At 44.6% G+C, this 24,907-nt stretch overlaps 1 protein-coding gene across 1 annotated transcript in view; it reads right to left on the bottom strand.

The window, feature by feature from the left end:
• The window catches only part of ROR2 (receptor tyrosine kinase like orphan receptor 2), a 162,687-nt gene that overhangs the window by 29,648 nt on the left and 108,132 nt on the right, over positions 1-24,907 (bottom strand). The window contains exons 2-4 of the mRNA XM_082242331.1: positions 21,093-21,170; positions 16,128-16,415; positions 13,803-13,833 (exon numbers count right to left, since the gene is read on the bottom strand). Of these exons, the coding sequence (XP_082098457.1) occupies positions 13,803-13,833; positions 16,128-16,415; positions 21,093-21,170 (397 nt within the window). The remainder of the gene's footprint in view (positions 1-13,802; positions 13,834-16,127; positions 16,416-21,092; positions 21,171-24,907) is intronic.

Raw genomic sequence — 24,907 nt, 5'->3', positions numbered from 1 at the left:
CAGTATGATTTGCCTGCAAAGGTAAAGGTAAAGGGACCCCTGACCATTAAGTCCAGTCGTGACCGACTCTGGGGTTGCGGCGCTCATCTCGCTTTATTGGCCGAGGGAGCCGGCATACAGCTTCCGGGTCATGTGGCCAGCATGACTAAGACGCTTCTGGCGAACCAGAGCAGCGCATGGAAACGCTGTTTACCTTCCCACCGGAGCGGTACCTATTTATCTACTTGCACTTTGACGTGCTTTCGAACTGCTAGGTTGGCAGGAGCAGGGACCAAGCAACGGGAGCTCACCCCGTCACGGGGATTCGAACCACCGACCTTCTGATCGGCAAGTCCTAGGCTCTGTGGTTTAAGGGACCCACCTGCGTCCCTTATTTGCCTGCAAACCAGGCCAATAATCTAGATTTTTGACCCTCCATTACCAAAGCTCTCTGCTATGTAAAACAGGACATAAAAGTAAAGCTTTAAAATATGTATGTTTCCTTAACCAAAGAAAAGTCATATGGATGCATCCAACAGACTTGTCCACTTAGTACAAGGACCTCTGCCTGTACAATTCTTCTTCCCATGCCCTCATCCATGTATAATGTACACTCCTTAAGAGATGTGGTATAGAAGTATAGGGGAAAAATCTGTCCTGGCAGTTTTCCCAACCCTCTGGAGCAGATCAGGCATGGAGGCAATGGGAAAGGAAGTCCCACTGGCCAGGCAGAAGAAGATGTTCTTTTAAACAAGTCATACAAGCAATACTCAACAAAAAAAGGCAGCAGTTAGTTCAAAAGGTGAGTCTTTTGGGCAATTATATTTGAAATACAGCACCAACTAAAGAAAAATTATATTTTATCTTCCAGAGGACTACTGGCACAAAAACAATAATAAGTCTTGTAGCACTTTAAATTTTAAGGCAAAGCTTTGAGGTACAGGCTACTTCATCAGATGAATGAAGCATTGTCTTGGATTACATGCCTGGGGGAGGTTAGATGGAAACAAAATGCAGAAAGTACAGAGACAGTGCTAATTACATAATTAGCAGTAGTATTTGCCTTTTTTGTGTGGATAGCATATATCCTGGTGTCGGTCAGTTACAGCAGTGAAATTGCTCTCCTCGTGAGTAGGCAAAAACACGCAGAGAGCAATGGTCCTTAAAATCAACAGCACCTATCCCTAAGCCATCGTTCAACAGCACCATTACTCAATTCATTAGAACCAATAAATGCATTTAGGAAAGGTGGTGCCTAATTAATGAATTAGTGACTAATGAATAAAATGTGCTGCTGATTTTTTAAGTGACCCTGAGATTTTGTTTCACTTATTAACTAAAACTCAAATCTGTAGACTCCACGTCAAAGCAATATTTGAAGATTTACTAGAGATTATTTCCTCTGTGCCATTAGATTCATGGGTTAGCGAAATTAGGCTTGTAGCATACTAACACCACCCAGACAAAGGTTTGAAAGATACCTGTAGAACAAAGGAGCCTTTCTTTACAAATCAAACAAGCTAAATACAAGAATAAATGCAGACAGAACCCGGTGCATGTTAACTGCCTAAGATATCTATTATACACAGGCTGTCATGTGACTGAGCCAGAGGGCATATAAACATAATAACTATATTGTCTTCAGTAGCAAGAGAATAGGTAGGCACATAGCCTAATCTACATTGAGAACATAAAATCATGCTATAAAGAAGGCTTATTTTACTCAGAACTGAAGTACGACAGATGCTAGTATATATTATGTGTAATATAAATAACTGGTGCTTCTCTGCAGGGATTTTTCTGCTTCTTTTATGTCTATTCCTTATCACTGCAGGCAGATAAAAGCTGCTCTTGTTCTTCATCTCTCGTCTGCCTTCTTAGGGGCCCCCAGTTTGGACAAACTCTATGGAGAAACTTCGTTGCAGCATGTCTTCCTAACCCCCTTTCTGCCCAAAGCACCTTGCAATGAAAGCAGGCTGCTTCTTGCTGCCTACGCCCCAAAATCACACCAAATATTATTTGCAGCGACTGCTCTTGCCTGATAGGACGGAGGTTGCAGGAAGAACCAACGCCAGAGAGAACGAGGAAGGCAAATCGCATGGATTTCACCTCAGTTCTGGAACGAACAAGACTCCTGAAACAGTCGTGAGTAGGCTGTAGTGGTGTCAGTCATTTTTTGGACAGAATGGAACAGGAAACATTGGAAAAGGGGTGATTTAGCCCAGTGGCAGCGAACCTTTTAGAGATCGAGTGCCCAAACTGCAACCCAAACCCACTTATTGATCGCAAAGTGCCAACACGGCAATTTAATATTGGGTAATAATGATTGTCTGCATGTGCACATACAAATAAATATACAGTAAGGAAATGGGGTGAGATTAACCAGAGTTATTGATCTTTTCTTGGGAGGAGTGCCCTTCTGCTTGGGGGGGGCGTTGTCTGGAGTTGTTGAGATGTTTTTTGGGGGGGATTGCAAACTGCTGTTGAGCTAATATGGGGGGGTTGTTGCTGATAAACACTAACACACTTCAGGACGCGACGCAGAGGAAAACAATACACACAAAGCTCACAGGAACCAACAAATGAACAAAAACCCTTGACTCAACCAAATAACACACTCATTGCCGCCGCTTTCTATCTCCTGCTTGCTGCACCAACCAATCACACCAAACATTCCACACCAAACCAGCCAGTGTGGTGGTGTGGTTAAGAGCGGTAGTCTCATAATCTGGGGAACCGGGTTCACATCTCCGCTCCTCCACCTGTAGCTGCTGGGTGACCTTGGGCCAGTCACACTTCTCTGAAGTCTCTCAGCCCCACTCACCTCACAGAGTGTTTGTTGTGGGGGAGGAAGGGAAAGGAGAATGTTGGCCGCTTTGAGACTCCTGAAGGGGAGTGAAAGGCGGGATATCAAATCCAAACATGGCGGGGGGGGGGAGTGGAAAGGCCAGAAATCAGCTGCTTGGCGGGCACGCAACTGCACTCGACGCTGCTGTGGGCAGTGCACACTCTACAGAGTAATTCCCACCTGGAGAGGCGTTGGGGGGGGGGAGCCAACTTTGAAAACCCCCAGGAATGGCACTGCAGGGGCGATGGCACGGGTGCCCACAGAGAGGGCTCCGAGTGCCCACTCTGGCACGCGTGCCATAGGTTCACCACCACTGCTGTAGCCAGACATGATGCAAAGAACATAGAAGACTTGAAGTGCAGGGCAGTGGCACACCTTTGCAAACGCTCCCCCCTCCCTTACACTCAGCCAGCATGGTTGGGGGTTGGGGGTGATGGGAATTGTAATCGAACAACATCTGGACACCCAAGTTTGGGGAAAGCTGCTGTAGAGCACAGAAGCTGGCCACACGCTAACCTGCATTAAGGCTGCTATATCTTGAAGAAAAGCCATTGCTATCTGAAATTCAGTTCACTTAAACCTTGCCTCTGTTGCGATTCTCCTTTAGTTTGGTGTTTCTTTCTTTGCAGGCCTCTCAATCATCAGTGGCCAAGTTACCAATTGTGGACTGATACTGCTTTTGCAGAATTCTAGATTCAGGTAGGTAGCTGTGTTGGTCTGACGCAGTCGAAATAAATAAAAAAATTGTCCAGTAGCACCTGAAAGGTAAAGGGACCCCTGACCGTTAAGTCCAGTTGCGAACGACTCTGAGGTTGTGGCAATCATCTCGTTTTATTGGCCGAGGGAGCGGAATACAGCTTCTGGGTCATGTGGCCAGCATGACTAACCCACTTCTGGCGAACCAGAGCAGCGCATGGAAATATCGTTTACCTTCCCGCCGGAGCGGTACCTATTTATCTACTTTGACGTGCTTTCGAACTGCTAGGTTGACAGGAGCAGGGACCGAGCAACGGGAGCTCACCCCATCACGGGGATTCGAAACGCCGACCTTCTGATCGGCAAGCTCTAGGCTCTGTGGTTTGGACCACAGCGCCACCTGCATCGAAGTGTGCATGCACACGAAAGCTTATACCCAGAACAAACTTAGTTGGTCTCTAAGGTGCTACTGGACAGTTTTTTGCTTTTGCAGAAGTTTGCAAATAATGGTCATCATACTGTTTCACAGCATACAGCATACTGCAATAAGATGGCTAATTAAATCAATTACACATTGGAAACAGTCAATGGCTAGAACAGAACAGAATAAAATAGAACAGAATCTTTACAATTTTCATTTTTTTTTATAATCATATTTATTAAAGTTTCCAATAATAACAGAATAGAAAAGATAAAAAAGATAAAGAAAAGAAAGAAAAAGAGAGACTAGCTTAGACCCTTCTTTTCATAACCTTCTTTCTGGGACTTCCTCCTTCCCGTCCCGACTGTATTCCCCTTTCCCTAAGTTGGTTCCACAAGTTCTCATCCCCAAATTTAAGCCTAATATATTTTACTCATAAACCAATTTAAATTTACACAATCTTAACATCACTCCTCATCTTATAATAAAACAAAATTTTCCCCCAAGATCAGCTCTCATTCCTTCCACGAGTTCCCCCTTTCTAAAAAAGAAAAAAACGAAAACATATAAGATCAAAGTTATAAAGAATATAAGATAGAATATATAGAAAAGTTCAAAAAATTGGTTACAAAGCCTTTGGATTCTAAGGTTCCCCCTCCCTTCCCCGGTTTTGATTCCCCATGTCCATTTGTCTGTATGTTGTCGGCCTGGAGATCTTAAGTCCACAGCCAAATTTTCTCAGTCCATCTTGCCGGTTTCTTCAGATTTGGTTGTTTTAATAATATTTAACTTCATAAATCCAGTCTAATAGAGGCCTTTAATTTTCCTTAATCTTTTGTTGCTCCTCCCGTTGTTCTTTCCGTGTCGTATTTAGTCATTTACTCTTTTGCTTCTTGTTTTCTCCGGTTTCTGTCTTGTTCAGCTGTCAAAACATTCTTGTTTCAAAACTTAGTGACTCTACAGAGGTTTGTTATTCAGGGACAAAGACTTACGTCCAGTTCCTTTCTTGCTTCAATAGAAGATTCTATTGTATTATGGTCACCTCTGTAGACAAAATAATATTTCAGTTCTGCAGCTTTCCCAAGAGATAAGACCTATGCACATCCCAGAGTAGTTTTCCACATACGACACTTGTAATGTCCCGAAACCCCTCTAGGGGGATTGCAATAACTTTGTATCCTCTAATCCAAAAGTCAATTTGTTGTTTCTTTTTCCCCGACAGTTTATACCCATATTTATGTCAAATTGTAGCAAAATTAACCAGCAAAGAAAAACTTGTAGCAAAGTCCTCTTTATATTTTCCAGCTTTGACAGCTCCTTTGGCAGCTGTCAAATTCTCCATCTCTCTTCGCCAGGCTCTCCGAATCGCCCCGGTTCCCAGGGGGGGGGGGTTGTCTTTTTCCTCTCACCCTCGACTCTTCTCCTCCAGCACAGTTCTTATAGTTCACATCGTGGAGTTAATAATTTTTGTCGTCAATAAACTTCTGAATCGATCTTGGTTTCTCAGTCCTTGTTTTAGCATGTTTACAATCAGGGAGGGGACTGACTTCCTTTTTGGATCCCCTCCCGCTCGTGCCAAATCCGGAAAAAATTTTCTTTTTTCCTCCTTTTATGCCCGGTTACCCAATTACTCACGGGTTGTTGTTAATTGTCCGAATTTTCTTTGGAAGAAGCCAGCGCTCTCCGCCGGATGGCATGCGGCTGCGCCCGGCAGGGGAAGCGGAGGACTCAAAGCACCACGCCACTCCCCGGCGCCCGATCCGTAGCCTTTAAAAAGGCTCCTTCACAAGCCGGGAGGGCGATAGCGGTGCCAGCCGAGTCACCATGTCCACGGGATCCGTTCCCGTGGTTTTTGAGGGTCCCCGCGTCGCCGGCGCGGTAGGACCCAACCCCTGCCGAGCCGACTCCCTCCGGAGCTCGGAGGGAGTCCGCCATTCGGCGATGGCGCTAACCCGGAAGTCCAGAATCTTTACAATTTTCAGATCCAATGTGAATCGGACTGGGGGGGAGCCAACATGGTGCTCTCAGATGTTGTTGCACTTACATCTCTCATCATCACTGGACATGTTGATGGGATTTGGAGTCCAACATCTGGAGAGCCACATGTTTTCTACCCCTGCATAGGCCAGTACATTCGTATCTTCTACTTCCCCATAGTTGAGCTACTTTTAGCATCGTTTTAAGCTACCCGAGAACAACAAATCCTTCCAAAAAGAAATGCAATTAACTACTGGCAAAAGAGGTAAGGCAGTGTTCTTGTATTATTGAAATAATGGTGCCTCTGGCCACAGAGTCTGCTGGAGACATATAATCAGTCGATTGTAGACATGTGCGAGGATAGCAATACAGTAGTGAAAAGCAGATGTGGCTGCTGACGTTGATTCCTTATGAGAGTAGATTAAACTATGGATCAGCTTTAAGCTCATTTCTATTGGCAACTGTAATGAACACCATAGCAGAGGCAACTGGGAGGAGGCCCCAGGAATATTATGGTGTGCCATGAGGATAAATACAGTCAAACCTCTACTTAGGTCCGTCTCCATTTCGCCCAATGTCCACGGCAAACCCGGAAGTAACTGGTGGGTTTGCTGTCGTTAATGCATGCGCAGTAGCGGCGATCGCCATTCGCACATGCTTAGAAGTGGGCAATTGCTGCCTGCGCCTGCACACAATTGCACCTCTCCCAGTGACCCATTTTGACCTCCGGACGGACCTCCGGAACAGATTATGGTCGCAGGTAGAGGTTCCACTGCACAGCTGGGGGGGGGGAGAGATCTAAACTGAAAGATGCATTGTGTGTTGTTGTTTTTAAGTCAAAAGATAAATCAAATAAAGTCAAATCAATACTTCACTGAAAACGACTAGAAAGGATTATAAAAATTCACTGGAACAAACAAGACAAAGCATTGCTGAGCAGAGCACTCCTGTTCAGAATTCCAGCTATCCAGGCATGCCTGCCTGCTTTCAGAATACTTCTTTCTTTCTTTCTTTCTTTCTTTCTTTCTTTCTTTCTTTCTTTCTTTTTTTCAACTATATTTATTGATATTTATTGACTAAGCCCCTTCTGGCGAACCAGAGCAGCGCATGGAAACACCGTTTACCTTCCCGCCGGAGCGGTACCTATTGATCTACTTGCAATTTGACGTGCTTTCGAACTGCTAGGTTGGCAGGAGCAGGGACCGAGCAACGGGAGCTCACCCCATTGCGGGGATTCGAACCACCAACCTTCTGATTGGCAAGTCCAAGGCTCTGTGGTTTAACCCACAGCGCCACCTGCGTCCCATATTTATTTGATACTTGTCAATAAATATGTTTCCATGCACTCTGGCTTCCATCATGGTGTTCCATTGCACCAGAACCAGTAACCCCCTACCACCCTTTCTAGCTCCAGAGGCTTCTTGGTTTGGCCATGTGCTGATGTGTTGTGGCAAAAGCACTGCCAATGCAGCAACCAAACCACCACCACTGTCTTCTTCCCAGCCTTTAAGCTGGGAAGTGTGTGAAGATTGCCACAAAACCACAGGGATTATGACTGCCCCACCCTGCAGCTCCAGGTTTGGGAGACAATTGAGGCTCACTTGGCTTGGCAGAGAGCAGCTGAACTCTCATGGTGGTGAGCAAAAATGAGGGACATTGTCCATAAAGTTTTGTTACTGTGTTTATGTGGGGCTTGTCTTATTTCACCATTGCTTCCTTTTTCAGGTGTCTGCTGATTTGCCCTTCAGCGGACCAAAAACAATACTCCCAGATTAGTAGAATGCAGGTGGCGCTGTGGTCTAAACCACTGAGCCTCTTGGGCTTGCCAAGGAGAAGGTCGGTGGTTCAAATCCCCACAACGGCATGAGCTCCCGTTGCTATGTCCCCGCTCCTGCCAACCTAGCAGTTCAAAAGCACACCAGTACAAGCCGATAAAGAGGTGCTTTTGTGACATCACAAGAAACCCACAGCCAATGGCAACAGCTGAGGAGGCATCATTTTCATTGCTTTGAGCCTCACAATGGCAGTTGGACCTATCAGTGATTGTGTGCTTGTTTGTTCGGGACACAGGTAGCACTGTGGTCTAAACCACTGAGCCTCTTGGACTTGCCGATCAGAAGGTCAGCAGGTCGAATCCCTGCGAGGGGGTGAGCTCCCGTTGCTCTGTCCCAGCTCCTGCTAACCTAGCAGTTCGAAAGCACACCAGTAGAAGTAGATAAATAGGTACCGCTGTGGCAGGAAGGTAAACGGTGTTTCCGTGCGCTCTGGTTTCCATCATGGTGTTCTGTTGTGCCAAAAGTGGTTTAGTCATGCTGGCCACCTGACCTGGAAAGCTGTCTGTGGGCAAATGTCAGCTCCTTCAGCCTGAAAGCAAGATGAGCGCTGCACCCCATAGTCGAATTTAACTGGACAACTGTCCATGGATCCTTTAACTTTACCTTTATTACTTATCCAAAGATATATCGAACACTGCTTTCCATTTTCCTATCCTCTTGTTTTCTCTTCCCCTAATGCCCAATCAGCATTCCATGCCTATCAAATATAACCAGTCTTTACTGAGCTATTTATATCCTCTCTTAGGGTCTTGTGGCTCCCCTGGTCTTTATTTTCTTTCTTTTTTTGCCTTTTGTAAACCTTTTGGTTCCTTCTAGCTTGCTGAAACACCCCTTCTGCTGTGTAGATAGTGTTATTTTAACTCAGGCATAGGCAAACTCGGCCCTCCATATGTTTTGGGACTACAATTCCCATCATTCCTGATCACTGGTCCTGTTAGCTAAGGATCATAGGAGTTGTAGTCCCAAAACATCTGGAAGGGCCAAGTTTGCCTATGCCTGTTTTAACTACAGTGGTGCCCCGCAAGACGAATGCCTCGCAAGACGGAAAACTCGCTAGACGAAAGAGTTTTCCGTTTTGGAGGTGCTTCGCAAAATGAATTTCCTATGGGCTTGCTTCACAAGACGACAATGTCTTGCGAGTTCCTGCTGTTTTTTTCCTCCCCCCTTTTTCTAAGCCGCTAAGCCGCTTATCAGCTGATCTGATCAGCAGATAAGCCGCTAAAAGCGCTAATCTGCTAATCCTTCAATGGGCTTGCTTCGCAAGACGAAAAAACCGCTAGACGAAGAGAATCATAGAACAGATTCTTTTCGTCTTGCGAGGCACCACTGTACATAAGCACCCACTCTCATATAAGTTTATTGTTATTATATATAGGGAAAAGGTAAAGGTAAAAGGTAAAGGTACCCCTGCCCGTATGGGCCAGTCTTGACAGACTCTAGGGTTGTGCGCTCATCTCACTCTATAGGTCGGGAGCCAGTGCTGTCTGCAGACACTACCGGATCACGTGGCCAGTGTGACAAGCTGCATCTGGCGAGCCAGCGCCAGCACACGGAATGCCGTTTACCTTCCCGCTGGTAAGCGGTCCCTATTTATCTACTTGCACCCGGGGGTGCTTTTGAACTGCTAGGTTGGCAGGCGCTGGGACCAAGCGATGGGAGCGCACCCCACCGTGGGGATTCGAACCGCCAACCATGCGATCAGCAAGTTCTAGGTGCTGAGGTTTTACCCACAGCGCCACCCGCGACCCTAGGGAAAAGTTAAACAAAGGCAAATAGCTTGACTATTCCCCCCCATTAATTAAAAAGCTTCCACCTGACAGTCCCTTTGCTATATTTGTGCTTTTAGCTCACTTATTTGCGACCAATTCAAGCTCACAACAATGGCAATATATTTTGGATGGAGTATTTGGTTTGTTTTACAAAAACTGTTGAAGAATGCCCCCTCAACAAATAATCAACAATGTGAGATTTTTAGAGAAAGAACATTTGATTTCCCCACCCCACCCCTGTGTTGTCAACAGAAAACACATGGCAATTTAAAATGGCATTTGTGAAGAATAAATTGTTTGATTAGTTTGACTGCTCTTAAAAACTGACTTGATTTATACAATATGTCGTAATCTATTTAGATTTGCATGAGACATTCTAGAGGGCTTCAGCTTCATAATCATGATAATAAGCAATGAGCTTAAGAACTGAATAAGGACATTCACATAATATTCAGAAACCAAAATATTCTGTTGGCTTAGTGTGGCACAGTGTCTTAAGCTCTGTTTCTGCTGAACCAGCCTATGTAAAACTACCAAATGCCAAATAAGTCCTTATCTTCTGCAGCCATGGTTAATCAATATTAGGAAAGCTAAATATTTAAGTGACAAACTACAGTGGACGCTCCGGTTGCGAACGTGATCCGTGCAGGAGGCACGTTCACAACCCGCAGCGTTTGCAACCTGCAGCGCCGTGTCTGCGCACACAGGGGTTGCGATTTGGTGTTTCTGCACATGTGCAAAGTGCAATTTAGTGCTTCTGTGCATGCGCGAGCGCAGAAACCCGGAAATAACCCGTTCTGGTACTTCCAAGTTCGGCGCAGTGCGCAACCCGAAAACACATAACCTGAAACATCTGTAACCCGAGGTATGACTTGGATGATGGACTCAAGGGCATCCTGATCAAATTTGCAGATGACACCAAACTGGGAGGGGTGGCTAACACCCCAGAGGACAGGATCACACTTCAAAATGACCTTGACAGATTAGAGAACTGGGCAAAAACAAACAAGATGAATTTTAACAGAGAGAAATGTAAAGTATTGCACTTGGGCAAAAAAAAATGAGAGGCACAAATACAAGATGGGTGACACCTGGCTTGAGAGCAGTACATGTGAAAAGGATCTAGGAGTCTTGGTTGACCACAAACTTGACATGAGCCAACAGTGTGACGCGGCAGCTAAAAAAGCCAATGCAATTCTGGGCTGCATCAATAGGAGTATAGCATCTAGATCAAGGGAAGTAATAGTGCCACTGTATTCTGCTCTGGTCAGACCTCACCTGGAGTACTGTGTCCAGTTCTGGGCACCACAGTTCAAGAAGGACACTAACAAACTGGAACGTGTCCAGAGGAGGGCAACCAAAATGGTCAAAGGCCTGGAAACGATGCCTTATGAGGAACAGCTAAGGGAGCTGGGCATGTTTAGCCTGGAGAAGAGGAGGTTAAGGGGTGATATGATAGCCATGTTCAAATATATAAAAGGATGTCACATAGAGGAGGGAGAAAGGTTGTTTTCTGCTGCTCCAGAGAAGCGGACACGGAGCAATGGATCCAAACTACAAGAAAGAAGATTCCACCTAAACATTAGAAAGAACTTCCTGACAGTAAGAGCTGTTCGACAGTGGAATTTGCTGCCAAGGAGTGTGGTGGAGTCTCCTACTTTGGAGGTCTTTAAGCAGAGGCTTGACAACCATATGTCAGGAGTGCTCTGATGGTGTTTCCTGCTTGGCAGGGGGTTGGACTCGATGGCCCTTGTGGTCTCTTCCAACTCTATGATTCTATTCTATGATTCTATGAAGCGTCTGTAACCCGAGGTTTAACTGTATATTTCCAATTGTGTTACCAGACATAGCAATGAACTACAATGAAATCAGGGTTAGACAATACATCTCTTAATTGGGAATCCTCCTACATGTGCTTTAAAGGAAAAAGCCACAACTTATACCTAGAAGTGGGACCTGTAACAAAATGTTGCAGTGTAGAGTGCTCTGACTGGGGTTCTACCCAGCTTCCCATGGCCTCTCCCAGTACACTCCAGTTCATGCCTCCCCACCCCATCCTGGAATCCAGTTTCTCCCCCGAGTCAGTTAGCATTCTATGCCTGCTGAGCATTCTCAGTTTTGACTGAATGGAATCCTAAGTTGTCTTTACTTCTGAAAGCCTTAGGGTTCCCCCAAACCTGCTAATACTTATTTTTCTGTCTGTGGATGGTGCCATTTTGGTTACAAATGGATGAACACTTGGAGAATGAGTACACTATTACGATATAGGATTAAGGTCCTATATAGGGTAGGACCTGAACGGGGTAACTGTGCCCCTGAAAGACCAGATGCACAGTCTGGGAGTCATTTTGGACTCACAGCTGCCCATGGAGGGGCAGGTCAATTCTGTGTCCAGGGCGGCTGTCTACCAGCTCCATCTGGTACACAGGCTGAGACCCTACCTGCCCACAGACTGTCTCGCCAGTGGTGCATGCTCTGGTTATCTCCCGCTTGGACTACTGCAATGCGCTCTACGTGGGGCAACCTTTGAAGGTGACCTGGAAACTACAACTAATCCAGAGTGCGGCAGCTGGACTGGTGACTGGGAATGGCCACCGAGTCCATATATCACTGGTCCTGAAAGACCAACATTGGCTCCCAGTACGCTTCCATGCACAATTCAAAGTGTTGGTGCTGACCTTTCAAGCCCTAAACGGCCTTGGCCCGGTATACCTGAAGAAGCATCTCCACCCCCATCGTTCAGCCCGGACACTGAGGTTCAACTCCAAGGGCCTTCTGGCCGTTCCCTCCTTAAGAGAAGTGAGGTTACAGGGAACCAGGCAGAGGGCCTTCTTAGTCGTGGCGCCCTTTCTATGGAATGCCATCAGATGTCAAGGAGATAAAGGACTACACAACTTTTAGAAGACACCTGAAGGCAGCCATGTATCAGGAAGTTTATAATGTTACATTTTTTATGTTTTTGTATATGCTGGAAGCCACCCAGAGTGGCTAGAGCAACCCAGTAAGATAGGTGGGGTACAAAAAATAAAATTGTTGTTGTCTAGGAGGCTTTAAGGGAACATTATACCTTGCCGCTTATGTACTTAAGCCTCTTAAACTGACAAAGCATGATGACAGAAGCTGTTTCCAAGCAGCAGGAGCACTGTTAGCAGATTCCTTCATGAATCTGACAGGGGTTGCTTTTGTAGTGGCATGAATGTGCCACTGGCATGTGGTCGGGAAAACTATTAAATGCACAATTGGAGCAGGATTTCTAGAGTCTGAGATTCTGGGATGGGTACTGGGAGTTTTGTGGGTATTCAAATCCAAATTCACTCAGCTTTTTTCCAGAGTACAACTCAATAGTTCCCAGTCATCTCTAATAAACATGTGAGTGTGAAATAAGTGAACGTATATGGGTGCTTTATACAAAGAAATAAAATCCTGAGTAGAAAACGGAGAACATGAAACAGCCCTGGAACAAAAACTGAACAATGGACAATTCAACTCTTTATTGATATGTGTGTGAGTAACTGAGAGAATAAACACACGTTCTCCTATAAATCTCTGTCTCCATGTGGCCCCAAACAAGTTTAACCTTTAGGGGTGGAAAATAAGAACTTACATCTGAGTCATACATTCTGGCTGTCCTTCAGGCCCTTTTGATAAATGAGATAATGCTCACACTTGACAATATTATGAATTTAGTTTCCAACTGTGCAGTCTTATCTCCTCAACCCTTGAGATACCATACAAGCAAATGTGTGCAGTTATATAAATGGATGCAAAATACATTCATATATCTTGAAAGGGAAAGGGAAACATTCCCATTTAATATGAAGTTGAGATAAATTATGGCCAAGAAGTACAAATCATGAAGTACAAACCAATTCATATTACAATGATTACTCAAAAATAACGTCTTCAGAATCTGATTTAACTTGAGTTTTTGGGTAATAGGAAAATAAACTGGGTAAAAGTTAGAATTATAGGGGCGCATGACTCTTTTCTGCTAACATTAAGTGTTCTGAAACTATCGCCATACAAATTCCATCACAATGTAGTGCTATATTGCCCTTCTAAAACATAAAACCTGCCTGCAGGAACAAGGCAAAAGAATTTTGTCAAAGTGAAACCAAATACAGCACAATGCTCTGCTTGTTTCCAAGTATCTCTTCAATCGTTCTGAAAAGTAAAGACGTGAGATGACTTCCATATTCATTTAATGGTTCTATGACTGAGCCTTTTGCATCAAAATACTTAGGGCACCCAGTAAATTAATCACAAGTAGTACTTACTGGAAATTGTGGTTCGGACTGTGTGTTGGACCTAGAAACAAATAAACAGAAATTATTAAATAGCTTTGGCTCTTGGAAAATAGCAATTAAAGCAAGTACACTCTTTTTAGCAATGCTTTTTCCTCAGTGTAGAGGGAGAAAGTATTTTCCACCCCGCTATTATTTTGTGTTACTTTCAGAAGTGCAAATCAATAGCTTATAAGTGCTGGATCAAATATGGGAAATGAGGTTTAGTACACACAAGAAAGCATCTCTCCTATTGGTCAATGCATCATTCACTTGCTAAACACTATTAAAGCCAGTTCAACTGTTAAAAGACGACCCACAGGTACCGTTGTATGACCTTTGTTGCAAAAAACAGATAATTATGAGATGCTGTGATTTGCTGTTGCTCGAGGTTCAGGTGGCTTCAGTGGCCTGGAGTGCCTTCCATCGGCTTCGGCTGGTGGACCAGCTACACCCCATCTGGACAGGGATAGCCTAACCACTGTTGTCTATGCTCTAGTAATCTCAAGGTTAGATTATTGCAAAGGGCTGCATCTGAAGACAGTTCAGAAACTTCGGTTAGTGCAGAATTCAGCGGCCAGGTTGCTCACTGAAGCAAGACGGTTTGAACATATTACACGGATCCTGGTCCGACTGCACTGGCTACCAATTAGTTTCTGGGGCCAATTCAAAGTGCTGCTTTTGACCTATAAAGCCTTAAACGGCTCAGGACTGCAATACCTCAAGGACCGCCTCTTTCCATATGAAACTACCAGGACCCTGAGATCATCTTCTGAGGCCCTTCTTCATGTGTCTCCTCCTCAAGAAGTCCGGAGGGTGGCAACATGAGAACGGGGCCTTCTCTGCAGTAGCTCCCCATCTGTGGAATTCTCTCCCCAGGGAAGTTTGCCTGCTGCCTTCATTATACACCTTTAGGCATCAGGCAGAAACGTTCCTTTTTAACCAGGCTTTGGGTTGATCTGATTTACATCCTACGCCCTTTAAAAAAAAATTGGGGGAGGGGGGCTATTGGGTTGTTGATTTTATTTTTATTATGTATTTTGTGGTTTTATATCTTGATTTTATTCTGTGAACCGCCCTGAGACCCCCAGCTATAGGGTGGTTGTCACGTTAACATATGAGAGTGCTGGAGGTGAAATAGTTAAACAGGTTACCCAATCAGGACCCAGGGGGGTGGAGTCAGAGGGACTATAAAACCAGCTCTGGGAGGGGCGAAAGGGGAGTTCGTTGGGAGTTGGGTGGTTGGTTGGAGTGGGAGTGAATAGGGATAGAGTCGGTGGGTAGGTTGAGTTAGGGTAGCGAAATAAGCTGAGTCAGGAACAGTTAGGGGCTACTAAGACAAATAAATATCTGAGAGGTGGTTTAGTGAGTGAGAGCAGGTAGCGGAAGTTATAGGTCTGGATAGGCACCCCATGAATGTAATTGACTGATACTGTTTATGAAACCACACACTTGTTAAACTGCAATAAACAAACAAAAGTTTATGTTCCAATTTAACCCTGACTGGACTCAGTATTGTACCAGATAGGGTCTGGGTGGTGGCAGCGAGAAATAAAGTGGTGGCACAGGGATCAATAGACAGTGAAACATCCGGGGACCCTGTGTGATTGCCACAGTGGTATATAAATTTAATTTATTACTATTACTTAAGTAACCTGTGGCAATTATTATAACAAATATGCATAGAGGATACAGCATCCTTCATAGTTAGTGTAGTTAGTGCCATTACAACAAAGACTTCAAACTGGTCAGTACCCCAATACAAAACCCGGTGTGCAACTTATCACTTCAGTCAATACAGTTTTGGGGATATCCTTCGTACAGTAAAAGACACGTGTTGATTTTTTAGCAAACAGTCAGCTGCTTGCTGCCACAGGCATCATGTGCAAAGATTGGGGCCAAAGCTATGAATACCAGATGGGGAACAGCTACTTAATTCTTCTGGCCAGTGAGAACAGAATGAGTTCAAGCAGCTCTGTGAAACGTGAAGTAACGGAAGTTTGCCTCCCTGTGCCTTAGACTAAACCTTAATTCACATTTGTGCTGTTCTCTGAACTTCATATTTACAGACCATTCCATCTGTATCTACTTTCTTTTATTACTAGTAAATGGTATCAGGTTCAACCCAGACATTCTGGGCTGAGGAGGACGCCTCGGGCAAGGACTTTATTGATTTTCTTTCATGTTGCAATTTATTTTCTAAAGGGGGGGGGGACCCAGTGAATTAATTTCTCATTTTGTGATTGTGAAAACTAGGAGCTAGTCTATAAAGCAATAAACCTAGCTATAAAAGCCACAGTTTAAAACAAAGTGACTCACCCAGCCTTACAAACAGAACTCCTGTGGCAGTGATCGTCTTCATCCCATTTGTGGCCACGCATTGATAATACCCCGTGTCGGTGGTGTCAAGATCTTGGATTCGAAGTCGTGAGCCATAGTCCGTTTTCCTTATGGTGATCCTTCTCGGTTCTTGAACCACTGGCGCATCGTTTTTTAACCATCTGACATTTGGCGATGGATTTCCTGCGACTTTGCAATGGAGAATGGCCGTCTGGCCCTGGACTATGGTGATATTGTTTACTGGTTCCAAAAAGGTCAAGAAGTAGCCTGAAAAGGGGAGAGGTCAAAAAGAGATCAAAGCTGAGCTGGGATAAGCAACTGCCTGGGGGCACTTATTTATGAAGAGTTTTAGAAAATCATTCTAGGTCTGTGGTTTCTAAAATTCAGCATTATCTGTGCAGATAAGAGACATGATGATCTGAGACCTGGACTGACAGTTCTTTGCTTCTGTAGAAACAAGTTCAACCCAAACGTTTTCTCAATATGTACTCCGATTTGATTTGTCACTTGATCAGAAATCCTCATGCCTCACTTCAACGATTCATGACAGCGTTGGAATAATTAGGAGGCTGGTTGTTTCAGCTTAAAATTAGTATGCTCAAAACATGCTCTTCAACAAAAAATGGTTACAATATTCTGTTACTTCCTATTAACAAACACAAAATTAAGCAATAAAATGAAATAACAAACCTAAAGCAGACATATAGTTCAAATAATTTCTAGTAAAAAAGTTTCCGTTTCAAATTATTGTTTTAACATTTTTATTCAGCTTCGTGAATGAATTTGCTCACAACACATAATACCCTGCCTTTTATAATTTTTTGAGGCAGTACAGTAAGTTCTTCCCACTCACAGAGCACTATTACACCTGCCTGTATATCCCCTCAGTTGCCAAGTGCTTGTGTGACATCACAAGAAACCCACAGCCAATGACAACAGCTGGGGAGGCATCATCTTCATTGCTTTGAGCCTCACAATGGCTGGTGGACCTATCAGTGATTGTATGCTTGTTTATTCAGGACACGGGTGGTGCAACAATCGCTAACAGTTCTCAATATTTTTTGCAGCAGTTTGAGATATCATGGCAAGGCTAGAGCTTGCAATGGATGTAATTTAACTACAACTTATTTGGCTTTCTTTTGCCTATTGTTATCTGCTCCTTTTCTAGTAAAAAATGTGCCCCCTCCATTTTCTTTATTCATCATTTACACACCTGCTGAGTTGTTGGGCTATTTCCTAGTGATGCATGAACAAGCTCTGCAGTAGCAGGTCCTATGCCAAATTCATACCACAATTATCTTTAAAATCCAAATCGGGGGAAATAGCCACTCATGATTCATATATAAAAACAACTGGAAACGATATAAAAAGAATACCCAATATCATCAGTTGGACATCGCAATAAAAAATAGAGGCCCCTATCTCTTACACACCCTCATTAAAAACAGCCTTTAAAAAGTTACTACAGCCCACCTAATTGATAAAAAGGAGAGGGATCAGCATATAAAAAAGGTAAAGGAACCCTGGACAGTTAAGTCCAGTCAAAGGAGACTATGGGGTCGCGGCACTCATCGTGCTTTTCAGGCCGAGGAAGCCGGCGTTTGTCCGCAGACAGCTTTCTTGGTCATGTGGCCAGCAGGACTCAACCGCTTCCGGTGCAACAGAAAACCATGATGGAAACCAGAGCACACGGAAATGCCGTTTACCTTCCTGCCACAGCAGTACCTATTTATCTACTTGCACTGGCGTGCTTTCAAACTGGTAGGTTGGCAAGAGCTGGGACAGAGCAAAGGGAGCTCACCGCTTCGCGGGAATTTGAACCACTAACCTTCCAATCGGCAAGCCCAAGAGGCTCGGTGGTTTAGACCACAGCACCACCCATGTCCCAAATAAACAAGCACACGATCACTGATAGGTGCACCTGCCATTGTGAGGCTCAAAGCAATGAAGATGATGCCTCCCCAGCTTTTGCCATTAGCTGTGGGTTTCTTGTGATGTCACAAAAGCACTTGGCAGCTGAGTAGATATACAGGCAGGCCAAGGGGGAAACCCTTTTCTATTTCCAGCAGGACACACCTGGCAATGGATGTGACATTCAGCACTGCCCAGGCTTCTTCCACTGGGAGGAGGCAAACTGGTGAATGGAAGGAGGCAATTCTCTGGCAGTGGGATGCTAGGGAGCGATAATAAGGCAACTTTGCTTTCATTGTGATGGCCGGTGATGAACCGGGCCAGGGTGGCAGTGGTGAATAAGGAATTGGCCTGCCAGCTGAATCCAGTTCCCCATGCCTGGATTATTATCAAGGCACATTTTTTGTTGATTTATTGGAAGTTTTAAAGCAGAGGTTGGATGGTTGGCTATCACAGATGCTTTAGTTGAGATTCCTGCATTGCCAGCAGTTGGATTAGATCAGTGGTTCCCAACGTTTTTTTGGCCATGCCCCACCTAAGCATTCAAAAATCCTGATTGCCCCCCATGACATATAATTCTCATTATTCAAAAAGTGAAGTCCTATTCACAGTGAGGAAGCCTAAAAGGCTGTTCACTGTTAATAACTCATTCTCGAATTGCCCCCTTAAAAATCCATTGCCTGCTGTGGGGCGTGTGCCCCATGTTGGGAACCATGGGATTAGACGGTCCTTGAGGTCCCTCCCAGTTGTATAATTCTAGGATGGTCTTAAGCTGTTGGGCAGGCAGACTGCATTTAGTTTGGTGGTCCTTCCATTCTTCAGAGACATTTCCGAAGTCTCACAGTTCATGATGATACTTGCATGCTCCCCTATTGTACTGAACAATTCTCTGAAGAACTTATTTCCACAGTCAGATGCGTTTGGCTTTGCTTTGCTTTTCTGCTGCTGTTATAAAAAACTTGACAAACTACTGTTTGCATTTACAAGCTGTTTACATATTTAATAGCTGCTTCCACAAAAGCAAGATGCAAAATCCATCAAGTAGCGTAAACCACAGCAGGTGCCCAAATGTGTATCTAATGTAGCTGTTTCAAATACAACACATGGATTTGCACTTTATAACACAGCTATCCAGAGGAAGCAAACCAATTTGCCCCCCCCACAAAAAATCCCAACAACAACAACAGAGCAGCTTGCAAAATAAGGAGAAACAGGACTGGAATTAAACACATCCATGTTTGGCTAAAATGAAGACAGCCTTAAAATGAATGCACCGTATTTTAGTTCCACTGCGCATCAGATGCTCAGCAGGTTGATTCAAACAGGATAGGTGTGTGTTACGCAGCCAGAAAGCATGCAGTCTGGCAGAGAGCCAAGCGCAATTATTAGAATGTTCCACAGTATAACATTCCAAATTGCAATTCGTGCTATGAAAAAGCTTGTAAAGGAAAAGGCCTGCGGTAATCAAAAAGTTGTTTTTAAAAGGGTGTTCTGTTCTGAGATGCTGGAGCGACGCAGAGTGCATGTCAGCGGTAGCATTAGGAACATAAGGTTCACTTATTCAACTCTCAGATGTTTAAAGATAAGTAAGCATACGCTAGAGTATCTGAAGTTCTAGTAAATTAAACTCAAATCATGGCAGAGTAAATTTTAGAGAAGGCTTTCTTGTTGGAAACATTTCCTAACAGATCACTTCATTCCTTCGTGCCCAACGCTACTTGGGATATTTAGGTATAATTCACTTTGCCCCACTCCCTCAAAAAAGAAAAGAAATAGCAGCCAGAGATTTGGGTGGTGGTTGAACTGTGCAAAGAATGTCTATACAAAAATATCTTTCAATTTCCCCCAGCTCATTTCTTGATCAGTGGCACTGAGTGGGTAAGAGGCACAAGGCAGAAGAGAAGGTAACTGATTTAGGTGGATTGGCTGAAGGAGGGATAGCATACGAGACAACTGCTGGAGGCAAAAGCGCTGATGAAAATGCTGGACAATTTTGCACACACAACAGGAAATTCATCAATCGCAGCAAACCTTGAGGAATTTTGGCAAGGGAACTTGCTGGCTCCAGGGATACATTTGGCCCATTATTTTAAAGCAAACCAGCCTGATTCACACTTCCAGGATTATAGTCAAATCAGAATGCAGTTGTTCTTCAGTTCTGGCACTTCTCCAAATTCTGCACTGCAGATCGTTGCTCAAAAAGGCACAAAACTTTGAAGTCGAATGTTTTGGTTCCCGAACGCCACAAACCTGGAAGTGAGCATTCCAGTTTGTGAACATTCTTTGGAACCCGAACATCTGACACGGCTTCTGATTGGCTGCAGGAGCTTCCTGATTCTTTAGCCACTTGTAGCATCCACCAACATCTGCCAGCTTCCAACCACGGACACCAGCAGCCTTCAAGCAAGCAAACTTGCCTTATTATTGCTCCCTAGCATCCCACTGCCAGAGGATTGCCTCCTTCCATTCACCAGGAAGAAACCTGGGCAGTGCTGAATGTCACATCCATTGCCATGTGTGTGTCCTGCTGGAAATAGAAAAGGGCTTTCCCCTTGGCCTGCCTGTATATCCACTCAGTTGCCAAGTGCTTTTGTGACATCACAAGAAACCCACAGCCAATGGCAACAGCTGGGGAGGCATCATCTTCATTGCATTGAGCCTCACAATGGCGGGTGGACCTATCAGTGATTGTGTGCTTGTTTATTCAGGAAGTGGGTGGTGCTGTGGTCTAAACCACTGAGCCTCTTGCCTTAGCTAAAAACACTGCAGTTTTTGCTGTCACCTGATCATCTTGATCTGCTACAAGGAAGGACACAGTAGCAATGGTTGAGCGACCCAACATGGGCAATAGTAGAGGGGTAATAACCTCACTCCTCAAATCTTTATAAAGCGTGCACATGAACCACTGACTCAATACTGCCATCTCCACAGGGGCATAACCGTTTTTCCAGTGGGGGGAAATCATAGATCATAAAACAAATCATTTGGCTGTCAGATTTTGATAAGGCTAGTATTTGAATAAACTATGATTACCTTTGTGTGTTGGAACTGGTCTTTCATGTCCATCCATTTGGCTTAAAGGATCGTCAGAATCCGGTATTTCCATTTCACCTAAATAAACAAATAAAAATACAAAGCACTTAACACAAAATCTAGTTCAGATTCTCAGCTTATCTTTTTCCTCTCTCACTAGGATGTCATTTTGACTTGCAAATCCGGTCAACTACCAAAATGCATATCCAAATTTATATCCATCGTCTTCCCGGGAGATCAGATCTTAGCTTTTATTGATGACAGTCACCTCATTTCACGCCGGAGCGTTAAGATTTATTTCCAAGAACAGGTAAATAGAACAGAAATGCTATTACCAGTATGTGTCTGGTAAAATGCCCCTGCTATTCCAATATATGTGAGGTTTCCTTCCTTCTCGCTTCCAAAGGAAAGGGGAACTATATGTTCCTAGAGTCAGAAAAAAAGGACACAGTATTTGATTGTGCTTTCAATTTCTTCTAGAAAGGGGGCTTGGAGTGACCAGTATTTTTGAACTACCCAAAACATGTTTGCAGAAATTGTTTGATGCACATACATGTCTTTACTTGAAGAGACTGTGGTAGTTCCTTATGCCTTCCCCCCCTAATCTTCCATAAGTCTTGCACCAAGTTCAAGGGCAAAGAACAAAATACAAAACAGAGAACTTTTGTAACTCTCTGCTTCTGTAATCCTCGTATAATCTAACTGTGGATTGTTGTCTACCTGCCTGTGTCATCATCAATACCGCAAGACATTCTTTGGAAATAATACACTAGGAACTGTACAGTCAACAGCTAAGCTCCGAGAAACGGTTATGTCATGGGACTGCAATCTGGATATGGAAATAATGCTTCTTTAATTAGTTTTAGAGCCTTCTTATTTAAGTCCTAACTATAAAGGGGGAATGAAGAAAAGGAACACTGGTGCGGGAGATCTCAGTGTTATTCCTATCCACTATCTGAGCGGAACATGCAACAAAATTGGCGGGTTGCTCTTGAAACACGCTGGCCAATGGTTCCTTCATTTGTACAGAATTTACTGGCTACAGAAAAGCGACATTTAGAAAATTACAGTGGTACCTCAGGTTAAGTACTTAATTCATTCCGGAGGTCCATTCTTAACCTGAAACTGTTCTTAACCTGAAGCACAACTTTAGCTAATGGGGCCTCCCGCTGCCGTCACGCCGCCAGAGCACGATTTCTGTTCTCATCCTGAAGCAAAATTCTTAACCCGAAGCACTATTTCTGGGTTAGCGGAGTCTGTAACCTGAAGCGTATGTAACCCGAGGTACCACTGTATCAGGAATTGACAGTGTCTACACACCCAAACTATAATTTCTAAATATAATCCTCAATTTGTTCATATAAACACACACACACACACACACACACACACAGACAATGAAAAACAGATTTATTTATTTTTGCTTAGAGAAAAATCAAATTCCTTCCCCCTTTCCCCCCAATTCTTTAGCTATTTAGAGGAATCCTGGAGACAGGGAAACAGGAGGAGTAAATTGATGACCAGACACAGGGGGGCTATCTCATTTCCCAGCCCCCACCCTCCTGCATTCCTTCCTGATTTCTCAATCCCTCAAATCAAGATGGAAAGAGACAAAAGCATTTGCTCATTATTTTTTTTAAAGAGGAACTTTAATAATAGCTTTGTGATATTCCTTCTTCAGCTCAGTGTGTTTATTTCTGGCAAAACATCTATCTCCATATGTGCCTTATCAGTGGATAATTACAAGCCACAGAAAGTTTTAAAAAACCAACAAAAATCTGTATGAATAAGCTGCATTAAATTTATAAGATCCTCTTTACATTATGTAAATTACACATCACAGGCAGACATGTCATTACAAACTTTTCCCTTTAAAATTTACTTTTAGGGGGAAAAGACGCTGACCTAGAAAAGTCACCTTCAAAAAAATCTATCCTCTTTTAAATTTGAGACCAGACGTTTTCAAATTGGAAGCCAATGCAATGCCAGACTTTGGACTGTGTGTCATAAAGAGCATGAGACATTGCCTGTACATTTTTGTAAAAAACCGCCAATGAACCATCTGGCCCAATAGATACTCGTTTCCTTTCATAGCAGTGGTGTAGCATTTAAAGTATTTGTAGATGTTTCAATAACTACCTGTGAATCCATTCCTTTCTACTGTTACCAGTACTCCTCTCATAGGTTTTTATTTTCCTTTCCAATTCCCGCATCTTAATCTGTGATCCTCTATTAGCAGATGAAAGTACCGTATTTTTTGCCCTATAGGATGCACCGGCCCATAGGACACATCTAGATTTTTTTTGGGGGGGGGAATAAAGGAATTTTTTTTCCTCCCCCAGGCGCGGGGCCCCCAGAACAGGACCCAGAGCGATGCGGAAGCTGCGTGCAGCTTTGGCATGGCTCTGGGAGCTTGCGGGGCTGGAGGAGGGGGAAGCCCTCCGCCAGCCTTCTAACCAAGTCGGGGGACAGCGGGAAAGGCGCGCTGCACCTCCCACTGTCCCCCAGTTTGCGGGGCTGGCGACGGGGAGGAGCAGGCTTCTCCCCCCCACCAGCCTTCTAACCAAGTTGGGGGACAGCGGGAAAGGCGCGCTGTGCCTCCCGCTGTCCCCCGAGTTTGTGGGGCTGGCGACGGGGAGGAGTAGGCTTCTCCCCCCCCGCCAGCCTTCCAACCAAGTCAGGGGACAGCAGGAAAGGCGCGCTGCGCCTCCCCGCTGTCCCCCGAGCTTGTGGGTCTGGCGGTGGGGCTCTCCTGAAGCCTGGAGAGCGAGAGGGGTCGGTGCGCACCGACCCCTCTCGCTCTCCAGGCTTCAGCGAAAGCCTGCATTCGCCCCATAGGACGCACCCAGATTTCCCCTTCATTTTTGGAGGGGGAAAAGTGCGTCCTATAGGGCGAAAAATACGGTAACACTGGCACATCCCTGGCACATCCTATCTCTTCAACAAAGATGGGAAACCTCAGATTCAGGGGCCGAATGTGCCTTCCACACCCCTCGATGAGGCCCTTGGAATGTCCCCCATGCCACACACCTCATTGACCAAGCTTCACATTCTGAGTGTTTTTTCCTGACTGGAATGGGTCCTTGAATGATGCCTCTTGCTTGTCTGGAAGGAGGACGGAGCAGGGTGCATGAGTGCAAAGAAACTACCCTACTCTACAAAGGTCAAGGTTGCTCGAGTTTATCCCCACACTTTTGCTTTTGAACCCACAAACAAAATGCACTTCCTCATTTGAGCCTGGTTAAAACGTTCCATTTACCCAGGGTCCAGTCAACAACTCAGAAATAGCCATGAAGGAATTAATACAGTCCAAATCCTTACCAAGATCTGACTCAACTCCCATGCCAGAAAAAGTCATTGCTTATCCCACAATGCAGTCATGAACTTTTCTGATTTGGCAGGTAAAAGCTAAAGGTAAAGGAACCCTGGACGGTTAAATCCAGCCAAAATTGACTATGGGGTGCAGCACTCATCTCGCTTTCAGGCTGAGGGAGCCGGCATTTGTCCACAGACAGCTTTCCGGGTCATGGGGCCAGCATGACTTAACCGCTTCTGGCACAAAAGAACACCATAATGGAAACCAGAGTACATGGAAACACCATTTACCTTCCAGTCGCAGGGGTACCTATTTATCTACTTGAACTTTTGGGTGTGCTTTTGAACTGCTAGGTTGGCAGGAGCTGGAACAGAGCAACGGGAGCTCACCCCGTTGCAGGGATTCGAACCGCCAACCTTCTGGTCAGCAAGCCCAAGAAGCTCAGTGGTTTAGACCACAGCGCCACATGTGTATACAGGCAATGTCAGAAGCCTATTGG

The sequence above is a fragment of the Podarcis vaucheri genome (genome assembly GCF_965113315.1).
Source record: "Podarcis vaucheri genome assembly, contig: SUPER_11_unloc_1, whole genome shotgun sequence".
NCBI classification, from domain to species: Eukaryota; Metazoa; Chordata; class Lepidosauria; order Squamata; family Lacertidae; genus Podarcis; species Podarcis vaucheri.
The sequence above is the reverse complement of the archived record's forward strand: the minus strand, read 5'-3'. Positions and strand labels throughout refer to the sequence as shown.